Genomic DNA, 11689 nt, shown 5'->3' with positions numbered 1-11689 from the left:
ATTAGGATCATAGGATTGATCAGACACATTCAGCCGGATGTGTTCGTACACAACACTGCATTTATTAAAGGGGCTCAGATTGCACTGCTACTACAGCTCATTAACCACACCTTAAGTTAAGAAGGTTAATTTTATATCTTTTTCCGCACAGATGGTGCCTCGGAGGAGGATATCAGTCTCAGCAAGATGGTGATGAAATTCTGGACCAACTTTGCTCGGAATGGGTGAGGCTGGGGGCAATATTGCCAGACCTGAAGGGGTAGAGCCCTGAATCCTACCTAAGAGGAAGGAGTAGTTTTCTAGAGTTTGAGTGATCATCCTTCTTACCCTGGGACCAAAGCAGTCCAGTGAGAGCTGGGCTAACCTGCTGTGCAGTTGGATGATTTGTGGTACTTCAAGATGAGGTGAGAATGTGAACTTGGGCTCAGAAGGAGAGGTTTCAAGCTTTGTTCCTTGTGCCTATGAACTCTAGTGTCAGAAGAGAACACCGTGTGGGGATCATATGTAGGGCGATGCACCTTACCTCCTGATGCTTATGAAGGGGAGCAAAAGGCCAGGATCCTAACACTATCCTCAGGCAAGTCCTTCTTTATTACCTTTCTGTCATGTCCCAATGGCACCATCGGGTGAGGATAAAGGCTTCAATCCATGAGCTTATGGGTAGTATTGAGCTCTAAATTATAACCAGCTCACAATCCTCAGAAGTTCATGTCCATCACAAAACTCATTTCCACAAATTCCTAACTTAATACTTTTAACATTGCTTTGATATCCAAGTTAAAAAACTTCCCAGGCTCAGGTAAACCTTTGCGATGAGAAACAACACAAATAAAAAAGTAACAAATTTCCAAGATGCAAGGACAATGACCACACATTCTTATTCTAAAGGAAGGAATGGGAAAAATCAAACCAAAAAGCAATTCCAGAATCTAAGAGAGAAGCATTTAAATCCTAAATCTCCTTTTCAAACATCCAGAAGTCTGTTGACAGACATGGGCTATGAAAAGCTTGGAAATGCATTCTTTTCCTGCAGACTCTGTTTCATCTCTTAGGTTCTGGGTATAAATGGATAAACTAATACCATATTAATATATGGATATAAAAACATACCCCCATAGGCTCATATAGTTGAATGTTCAGTCACCATGTGCTTAGATTAGAAGGATTTGGAGGTGTGGTCTTGCTGTAAGGAGTATGTCACTCCTTCAACAAAATCTTTGAGGTTTCAAAAGTCTATGTCAGATGCAGTCTCTCTTTTCGCAGCTCAGGATGTAGCATTTCAGCTACCACTCTGGTGCTGTGCATGCTGACATGCTACTGCCACAATGTAAGGAGGGCACCAGTTAAATGCTTAGTCATCAGGAAGCTGTGAGGTGAAGAACGGAACCCCAGCACTGTTCAAAGCCTTCGTGATCTGTTTTTTCCAACTATTCCCCACCCTCTATTCCACTAGCTCCCAGATAGTATCAATCTGTAACACAGGAGGATTTACAGAAAATGTAAGATTTAAATCATAATAAAATTTGAGGGAGATAAGGAAGAGAGAAAGAGAGAGAGAGAGAGAAAGAGAGAGAGAGAGAGAGAGAGAGAGAGAGAGAGAACTGTCCCAAGAGCTAGAGATCTGTCTATCTGTGGAAGGTTATTGGTTTCTTGGCAAAGATAAGCTAGCACATTCTTGCACATCTCTGAGCACCATGGGGACAACGTAGCTGATTTGGTGACTTTCTCTTTTTATTCTGTTCACAGGAACCCCAATGGGGAAGGGCTGCCCCATTGGCCACAATATGACCAGAAGGAAGGGTACCTGCAGATTGGAGTCCCCACACAGGCAGCTCATGGGCTGAAAGTCAAGGAAGTGGCCTTTTGGACTGAGCTCAGGGCCAATGAGGCAGCAGAGAAGTCAACCCAGAGGAAACACGTTGAGCTCTGATCAGGAGGCCCAACCAGATCTGCGAACCTGGAGCCAGCTAAAGGGATATTCCACAGAAAGGGATATTCCACAGAAGTTGTTTCCAAATAAAAGCATCCTATTTTTGAGGACATAGACACATGTGGGATGCTATATCAACACAATGGAAAAAGACATAGAGTTGTGTAGCATTCTGTACAAATATAATAAGGAGAAACATTTGATTTTATGTTCTCAAATTTTAACATTACAAAACCATTCCCCTGGCAATGAAACCAGAGTCTTTGGCTCAAGATGAATCTACGGGCCTTAGAGAGGGAAGTATGGGGATCCAGCACCGTAAGATGTCACCTCTGCAAGGTGTGGATAAATGATTGACTGCCCTACTGTCTAAAGGAAACAGGTGCACTATGGGAGACGTGAGATTTCTCTGATGCCACTTTGTCCAGGATCCACACAAAGACCCACGCATCGCAGAGAGGGCAGGAGTGACAGAACAGAGAAATGATCCCACCCAAGAGTGCACTTATAAAACAATTTACACACAATTTAAGAATAATGAACACACCTGAATGACACAGTGTCATAAAATATATACTGCCATTCAAAGGTGGTAGATTTGGGTCGCATAAAGCAGTAATAAGGATAAAAGAAGACTGAAAGATAGCAGGGCAATCATCAGGCTCTTTATATTCATGCCTACACCCATGGCATATTGCACCAGAAGGACAGAATCTACTCTACAGGCCTGGCAGTTGTGATGCATATAGCCTTTTTTAACATGTTTGAACTAGCCCTGCTTACTGTCTGTAGCTGTGCTCTCTTTGGTGAAATATTCCTTTCCTTTCTGACCATCTCCTAGGTTCTCTGTCCCATCTCTGGCTTCATGCTCATAGCTTCATCTCTGGCTTTCATATAGACTGCTGATGGTTATTCAGATCTTGGCACACAATGTCTGCTTTTCCTTTAAATGCATGTCAAGGCTTCCACGAACCAACAATTTGCATTCTGTGTGCTTGCAGAAGCAGCATCACAGATAATGGCAAAGTCTAACCCCAAGTGGTGGAGCAGGCAGGCTCTGATAAGGCAGTTGTAGGAGGCCCTGAGGGCCTAGGTGTCAGAATGCAGGCAAACTCTCTTGTGGCTTGTGTGATTAGAACACCGTGGAGAATTCTCTTCCCAAAATGAATTTTTACATTCTTAAGAGCAATAGGTAGGAACTAATAATAATATAGTATTAACTATTATTATATAATTATTATATATTATATGTAATTTAATAATAATAATAATAATAATAATTCCTATGATGCCCTAAAAATATTTTTCCTTCCAGATGAAAATGTATGGCTTATTTTTAAAATCTTAATCTGATCCTCCACCACAATTTCCTTGTCTCCAACATCAAATGGATTTTTGCCAGCAAACTGCATGAGTTCTTATTGCTGTTTGATGCTGAGTTCACTGCAGATCAAGCTACCAGCATCCACCAAAACCTAGCCAGGCATAAATACCTTTCTGTTGGTAGTTTCCACCAACAACTTTATTAAAACCCCTTTAAACTCAGTCACAAACAAGTCATAGGCTGTGAACAGTGTAGACAAGTTCCTTATTGCCCACTGTCCAATAGTCTCTCCTAGACATTTCCAATGTGTTAACACTAAAACATGGCATTATTTATGGAGGTCACACTCTAGAACTAGCCTATCGGGTTACCAAAAACCAACTTAACAAACAAACAGAAAACACCCAAAATCTCGTAATGCTTTAAATAAGTTTACACTTTTCCTGTGACACATTCATATCATCCTCTACTAGAGGCCTGGCAGCTCAGTTCCCAGTAGAGTCTCATTGCCACATAAAGCCTAAGGCTCAACACTCGTGTCTGCCTTCTGGTTCTGCTTACAACAGCCTCTTCTCCATATCTCCAACTGTCAAAAGTCCTTGTAGACCTTATGCAATAGTCCTATCAGCGACTCTACGCCTGGTATGAATGCTTTTAACCAGACGTTCTGTCACCGTGACAAATACATAAAATAAAGAGACTAGGAGTAAGAGCTTTTATTTTGATGAGTATGGCCTTCTCAGCCCATCATGTGGGGAGGGCATAGCCCTGCTAAGCAGCAAGCACTATGGTGGTAAGGACCCCAGGGGATGCCTATGCAGGCTGGCCCTTTCTTCCTCCCATTTACTCCACCTGGGCACCAGCCTACAGGATGATCCCAACCACATTTAGGGAGAGTCATCTCCTGTGCAGACACATCCAGAAATGCGCTTTGCTCATCTGATGTCTTCTCAAGCTAAACAAGTTGATAACCAATATCAGCTGTCACAAGTTTGATTATTTGTCTTCCTTCAGATGAATGACTGGCAATCATTTTCTACCCTTCTGTTCATGATCTTTCTTAAATTTTTTTAGTTAAAAAATTTTAAATTAAAATATAATTAGATCACTTCCCTCTTTCCTTTCATCCATCAAACCCTACCATATCTCCTCCCTGAAACCTCTCTTCGCTCTCCAAATCCTTTTCATATTGGTGAATTCCTTTTTTTGAATCATTCTCATTTTCTCTCTCTCTCTCTCTCTCTCTCTCTCTCTCTCTCACACACACACACACACACACACACACATGTTTATTTAGTGTGCCTTTTGTGTATACGATTCGAGGCTGACTACTTTCTTTGGATAAGCACTTAGGGGTTCATCCCCGGGAAAGGCTGGGTCTCTCTCCTTGAGCAGTCATCAGTTGCCTGTATTTCTTTGTCTGGGGTGGAGCCCCATGAAAGTCCCTCCCTTCCAAGTTAGCACATCTCTTGCTAGTATCATTGTTCAGGCCTTATTTTAGCAGCCATATTGTTGAGGCATCATGGGTGTAATTCCTGGTCCTCTGACTCTGACAGTCTTTCTGCCTCCTCCTCCTGATGCTTCCTGAGCCTTAAGTGTGGGAGTTGTTTCCTTATCTGCTGATTGTACATGTTCTTTTACATAGCTTTTCTATTTGGTACAAGCTTGGGTGCCAATTCTAGCTTTTATTTCTTGAGTCTTACTTAAGAAATAATTGTATTGTTTTATACATTTCAGCAGCACTATGTTTCCTTTTAAGTTGAGTTTGTCCAGGACAGAAACAGGTAACTCGTTTCTACTTTCTTAATGTAGATAGTCTTTATCCCAGCACCACTTGAAAAATTTTTTTAATTTTTTTTATTTATTTTTTATTTATTTTTGTGCTTGGTCAAAAATCAATTGTCTTCTTTTAGGGAAACTGCATAGGAATGGACTAGGCCCACTGAATGTGAGTGACAGTTATGTGGTTTGGGCAGTTTGTGGGGCCTTGGAACCAATACTTATTCCTAGTGCATGAACATGCGTTTTGGAACCCATTACCTATGTTCAGCCTAGATACAGGGGGAAGGGACCTGGTTCTGCCTCAAGTGATATGATAGACTTTGTTGACCCCCATGAGAGGCCTCACCCTCTCTGAGGAATGGATGGGGTTGGGGTAGGGGAATATGAGAAGAATTGAGGAAGGGGTCAGAGAGGCAGCTGGGATTGGAATGTAAAATTTAAAAAGATTGTTTTAAAAAATAAATAAAAAGAATCGATGATCTCTAACTGCATGGATTTGCTTCGGGATCCTCCCATTTTATTCCATGGGTCTAGCATCTAATGTAATATCAGTGTCATGCTCATTTGGTTACTAAGACTCTGGTGAGTTTTAAAATCGGGCTTTGCCATGTCTCTAACATTCTTGTTTCCACCCAATGCTACTTTGTCCATTCAGCGTCTCTTCTGTTTCTGTATGAATTTCAGAATTTCTCTCTGTAGATTCATGAATAATGTCATATGGATGTTTTGAGAGAGTATGCTGAATCTGCGCTGTTCTTTCTGTATTGGGTGGCCATGAAAACAATATAAATCCTTTCTACCTGTGAGCATTGGAGGTCTTTGCAACTTCTGACATGTCCTTACATACCCTTCTGGAGTGGTTTATGATTTTCTCTATTAACTCCACAACCGAGCTTGTTCCCAGGTTTCTCTCAGGGAATATGCTGATCTTTGTACATCAGTCTGTGTCTGGAGAATTTAGAAAACTTCAGGAACTTTGTGTTGGTCTCCTTTCACTGTTGGTACCCTTCCCACTAACAGCATCTTTCTGAGCATCCCTTGGGTGGTCTCGGTGTGCTGGATCAGAGTTTTAGTGCTTTGTGCCCCTGGAGATGAGCGCATATACAGAGAGGCGAACAGCTCTCCCTAGGGTCTCATCCATGTGCACAGGACTCTGTCACTCAGCCTTCAGACCAGGTTGACTCCAGGGAGACTGACCCCCTATCTATAACAGACACCAAGAAAAATCCACAGAGACAGTTGACTGGAGCTCATGGGCAATCTTGGAGGTCTCTAGACTCACAGCTTGGGGAGCCAACAAGGGAACTAACTAGGCCCTCTGCTTGTGGGTGACACTTGTGTAATTTGGTCTGTTTGAGAGCCCCTGGCAGTAGGTCCAGGGTCTATCCCTGGTGCCGGAGGTGGCTTTTTGGAGTCCCTTCCCTACAGTGGGATGGATGCCTTGCCAGCCTTGATGCAGGAGGGAGGGGCTTGGTCCTGCCTCAGCTTCATGTGTCAGGTTTGGTTGACTCCTCATGTGAGATCTTACTCTTAAGTAGGAGTGGATGGGAGTTGGTTGAGGGGGATGTGGAGGGCAGTGGGAAGAGGGGAGAGAGGGGAAACTGTGGCTGGGAAGTAAAATGAATTAAAAAATCTAAAAGAAAAAAAGAAAGAAAACAAAAAGCCTAAGAGGTATAAACATAACACAAACTCCAACTAAAGAGCTGACTGTCAGCAGCAGTCTTTCTCTGAATCCATGGAGATGATTGCACTGATGATGCCCCTTGTTACCTAACTGGCGGTCACAGTGACAGACAAGGTGGGTGGGCATACTCTAGTTTTACTATTATAAATGACTATCAGTGATTCAATTCCTATACTGAATGAATTATTTTTTGATATGCCCTTTTTTGAACAAGACATTAACTTTTATATTATGATTTTATTTGTTTATACCAGAATTTTGGTTATAGAAACTGCAACACATTTTCCATGCCAACCTCTAATTTATTGTAATTAGTATACCCCTTCCATTTATGGAAATTGTATTAAAGCTCCTTATTAAAGTCACGTGTTACAATAAAAAGACTAGTAGTCTAGATGGTGTGTTCACTGGGATCAGCCTTTCAATAGAAACAGAGGGAGATGCCACAACAATAATGGATCTTCAATACACACATTTACAATAATGGACAGATCGTTCAGGAAGAAAACTCATAAACAACAGTGGACTTGCTAACTTATTGGGACAATGAGACTAAGAAGCTGTGTAAAACAAGATGTACAATCAACAGATAGCAAAACAACTCCCACACCTAAGACTCAGGGAGCATCAGGAAGGAGAGGCAGAAAACCTGTCAGAGTCTGGCTCAGGAAAAGTGTACACTTATTTAAAGCATTACGAGATTTTGGGTGTTTTCTGTTTGTTAAGTTGGTTTTTGGTAACCCGATAGGCTAGTTCTAGAGTGTGACCTCCATAAATAATGCCATGTTTTAGTGTTAACACATTGGAAATGTCTAGGAGAGACTATTGGACAGTGGGCAATAAGGAACTTGTCTACACTGTTCACAGCCTATGACTTGTTTGTGACTGAGTTTAAAGGGGTTTTAATAAAGTTGTTGGTGGAAACTACCAACAGAAAGGTATTTATGCCTGGCTAGGTTTTGGTGGATGCTGGTAGCTTGATCTGCAGTGAACTCAGCATCAAACAGCAATAAGAACTCATGCAGTTTGCTGGCAAAAATCCATTTGATGTTGGAGACAAGGAAATTGTGGTGGAGGATCAGATTAAGATTTTAAAAATAAGCCATACATTTTCATCTGGAAGGAAAAATATTTTTAGGGCATCATAGGAATTATTATTATTATTATTATTATTATTAAATTACATATAATATATAATAATTATATAATAATAGTTAATACTATATTATTATTAGTTCCTACCTATTGCTCTTAAGAATGTAAAAATTCATTTTGGGAAGAGAATTCTCCACGGTGTTCTAATCACACAAGCCACAAGAGAGTTTGCCTGCATTCTGACACCTAGGCCCTCAGGGCCTCCTACAACTGCCTTATCAGAGCCTGCCTGCTCCACCACTTGGGGTTAGACTTTGCCATTATCTGTGATGCTGCTTCTGCAAGCACACAGAATGCAAATTGTTGGTTCGTGGAAGCCTTGACATGCATTTAAAGGAAAAGCAGACATTGTGTGCCAAGATCTGAATAACCATCAGCAGTCTATATGAAAGCCAGAGATGAAGCTATGAGCATGAAGCCAGAGATGGGACAGAGAACCTAGGAGATGGTCAGAAAGGAAAGGAATATTTCACCAGAGAGCACAGCTACAGACAGTAAGCAGGGCTAGTTCAAACATGTTAAAAAAGGCTATATGCATCACAACTGCCAGGCCTGTAGAGTAGATTCTGTCCTTCTGGTGCAATATGCTGTGGGTATAGCCCATGAAAATAAAGGGCCTGATGATTGCCCTGCTATCTTTCAGTCTTCTTTTATCCTTATTACTGCTTTATGCGACCCAAATCTACCACCTTTGAATGGCAGTATATATTTTATGACACTGTGTCATTCAGGTGTGTTCATTATTCTTAAATTGTGTGTAAATTGTTTTATAAGTGCACTCTTGGGTGGGATCATTTCTCTGTCCTGTCATTCCTGCCCTCTCTGCGATGTGTGGGTCTTTGTGTGGATCCTGGACAAAGTGGCACCAGAGAAATCTCATGTCTCCCACAGTGCACCTGTTTCCTTTAGACAGTAGGGCAGTCAATCATTTATCCACACCTTGAGGAAGTGACATCTTACAGTGCTGGATCTCCCTACTTCCCTCTCTAAAGGTCCGTAGATTCATCTTGAGCCAAAGACTCAGGTTTCATTTCCAAGGGAATGGTTTTGTAATGTTAAAATTTGAGAACATAAAATCAAATGTTTCTCCTTATTATATTTGTACAGAATGCTACACAACTCTATGTCTTTTTCCATTGTGTTGATATAGCATCCCACATGTGCCTATGTCCTCAAAAATAGGATGCTTTTATTTGGAAACAACTTCTGTGGAATATCCCTTTAGCTGGCTCCAGGTTCGCAGATCTGGTTGGGCATCCTGATCAGAGCTCAACGTGTTTCCTCTGGGTTGACTTCTCTGCTGCCTCATTGGCCCTGAGCTCAGTCCAAAAGGCCACTTCCTTGACTTTCAGCCCATGAGCTGCCTGTGTGGGGACTCCAATCTGCAGGTACCCTTCCTTCTGGTCATATTGTGGCCAATGGGGCAGCCCTTCCCCATTGGGGTTCCTGTGAACAGAATAAAAAGAGAAAGTCACCAAATCAGCTACGTTGTCCCCATGGTGCTCAGAGATGTGCAAGAATGCGCTAGCTTATCTTTGCCAAGAAACCAATAACCTTCCACAGATAGACAGATCTCTAGCTCTTGGGACAGTTCTCTCTCTTTCTCTCTCTCTCTCTCTCTCTCTCTCTCTCTCTCTCTCTCTTTCTCTCTTCCTTATCTCCCTCAAATTTTATTATGATTTAAATCTTACATAATCTGTAAATCCTCCTGTGTTACAGATTGATACTATCTGGGAGCTAGTGGAATAGAGGGTGGGGAATAGTTGGAAAAAACAGATCACGAAGGCTTTGAACAGTGCTGGGGTTCCGTTCTTCACATCACAGCTTCCTGATGGCCAAGCATTTAACTGGTGCCCTCCTTACATTGTGGCAGTAGCATGTCAGCATGCACAGCACCAGAGTGTTAGCTGAAAAGATACATCCTCATGCGCAGACAAAGAGACTGAATCTGACTTTTGAAACATCAAAGATTTTTTTGGAGGAGTGACATACTTCTTACAACAAGACCACACCTCCAAATCCTTCTAATCTAAGAACATTGTGACTGAGCATTCCAATATATGAGCTTATGGGGGTACTTTTTTCTACCCATATATTAATATAGGTATTAATTTATTAATTTATACCCAGAACACAAGAGATGACACAGAATCTGCCGCTAGCAAGACCTTAGGAAGAGAATACATTTCCAAGCTTTTCAGAGCCCATGTCTGTCAACAGATTTCTGGATGTTTGAAATAGAGATTTAGGATTTAAATGCTTCTCTCTTAGATTCTGGACTTGCTTTTGTTGGAATTTTCCTGTTCCTCTTTTGAGAATAGGAACATTTGGCTATTGTCCTTGCATCTTGGAAATTTGTTTCTTTTTTATTTGTGTTGTTTCTCATAGCAAAGGTTTACCTGAGCCTAGGAAGTCTTTGAACTTGGATATCAAAGCAATGTTAAAAGTGTTAAGTTAGGAATTTGTGGGGATACGTTTTTGTGAAGTACATGAATTTCTGGGGATTATAGGCAGGTTATAATTTAGAGCTTAATACTACCCATTAGTTCATGGATTGAAGCCTTTATCCTCACCCGATGGTGCCATTGGGACATGACAGAAAGGTAATAAAGAAGGACTTGCTGGAGGAGGATGATCATGGGTGACTTGCCTGAGGACAGTGTTAGGATCCTGGCCTTTTGCTTGCCTTCACAAGCATCAGGAGGTAAGGTGCATCGCCCTACATATGATCCCCACACGGTGTTCTCTTCTGACACTAGAGCTCATAGGCACAAGGAACAAAGCTTGAAACCTCTCCCTCTGAGCCCAAGTTCACATTCTCACCTCATCTTGAAGTACCACAAATCATCCAACTGCACAGCAGGTTAGCCCAGCTCTCACTGGACTGCTTTGGTCCCAGGGTTAGAAAGATGATCACTGAAACACTATAAAACTACTCCTTTCTCTTAGGTTGGACCCAGGGCACTACACCTTCAGGTCTGGCAATATTGCCCCCAGCCTCACCCATTCCGAGCAAAGTTGGCCCAGAATTTCATCACCATCCTGCTGAGATTGATCTCCTCTTCAGAAGCGCCATCTGTGCGGAAAAAGATATGAAATTAACCTAATTAACTTAAGGTGTAGTTAATGAGCTAAAAATTAACCTATATAACCTAAGATGTGGTTGATGACCTGCGACAACATCACAATCTGAGCCCCATTAATAAATGTCATCTTGAGCATGAACACATCGGGCTGAATGTGTCCGATCGATCCTATGATCCTAATCCCTGAAGATACATGGGGTCAGGCCTGGTTAATATTTGAAGGGGAGAAATGCACTCTTGACCTTTATCACATATTCACTAAGCCAAAAATCTGCCTTTTAAGAAGATCTTTGTGAGTGTGCCTTCGATTTAAAGTTAAGAGGAATGTTTCAGATGCCCTATGCCTTTCTCTCTCATACTGACCTGTCTGGCATCCATCTCCCTTGGAGTCTAATGGCAACAAGACTCAATTTCCCCAGTTTTACCACCATAGTTGCTGCCCCTTAGGTCTGTTCTCAACCTCCTACATATACAATTTCTCATAGACTCTGAAAATAATCACAACTGGGAGATGCCCAGAGTCACTGGTGTGCCATGAGGGACATACCATAGGTCACATGTTATATGCAATTTTTGAAAAGTAAGGTATTAACGACCTTTGTGAATGGTTTACTAAATATCATATCTTTAAACGTATTTAAGTTTATGGTATATATTAGATAGCTAGACAGATAGGAACATGATAAGCCTTATTCAAAGTTAGAAAAATTTCTAACTCTTCCCTTACT

The 11689-nt window shown here is 41.6% G+C and overlaps 2 protein-coding genes across 2 annotated transcripts in view; one reads left to right on the top strand and one right to left on the bottom strand.

The window, feature by feature from the left end:
• LOC121447076 (liver carboxylesterase 1-like) overlaps window positions 1-2133 on the top strand; it is a 32002-nt gene extending 29869 nt beyond the window's left edge. The window contains exons 14-15 of the mRNA XM_041650113.1: window positions 152-224; window positions 1747-2133. Coding sequence (XP_041506047.1) covers window positions 152-224; window positions 1747-1930 — 257 coding nt within the window. The 3' untranslated portion in view covers window positions 1931-2133. The remainder of the gene's footprint in view (window positions 1-151; window positions 225-1746) is intronic.
• Window positions 2134-7001: 4868 nt separating this feature from the next.
• LOC121446856 (liver carboxylesterase 1-like) overlaps window positions 7002-11689 on the bottom strand; it is a 29895-nt gene continuing 25207 nt past the window's right edge. Inside the window, exons 13-14 of the mRNA XM_041649713.1 lie at window positions 10879-10951; window positions 7002-9321 (exon numbers count right to left, since the gene is read on the bottom strand). Coding sequence (XP_041505647.1) covers window positions 9138-9321; window positions 10879-10951 — 257 coding nt within the window. The 3' untranslated portion in view covers window positions 7002-9137. The remainder of the gene's footprint in view (window positions 9322-10878; window positions 10952-11689) is intronic.

This window comes from Microtus oregoni, unplaced genomic scaffold (genome assembly GCF_018167655.1).
Source record: "Microtus oregoni isolate MIOR12 unplaced genomic scaffold, Mior012 000004F_ref0000308, whole genome shotgun sequence".
NCBI classification, from domain to species: Eukaryota; Metazoa; Chordata; class Mammalia; order Rodentia; family Cricetidae; genus Microtus; species Microtus oregoni.
Note: the sequence above shows the minus strand (reverse complement) of the source record. Positions and strands in the feature narration are given on the sequence as shown.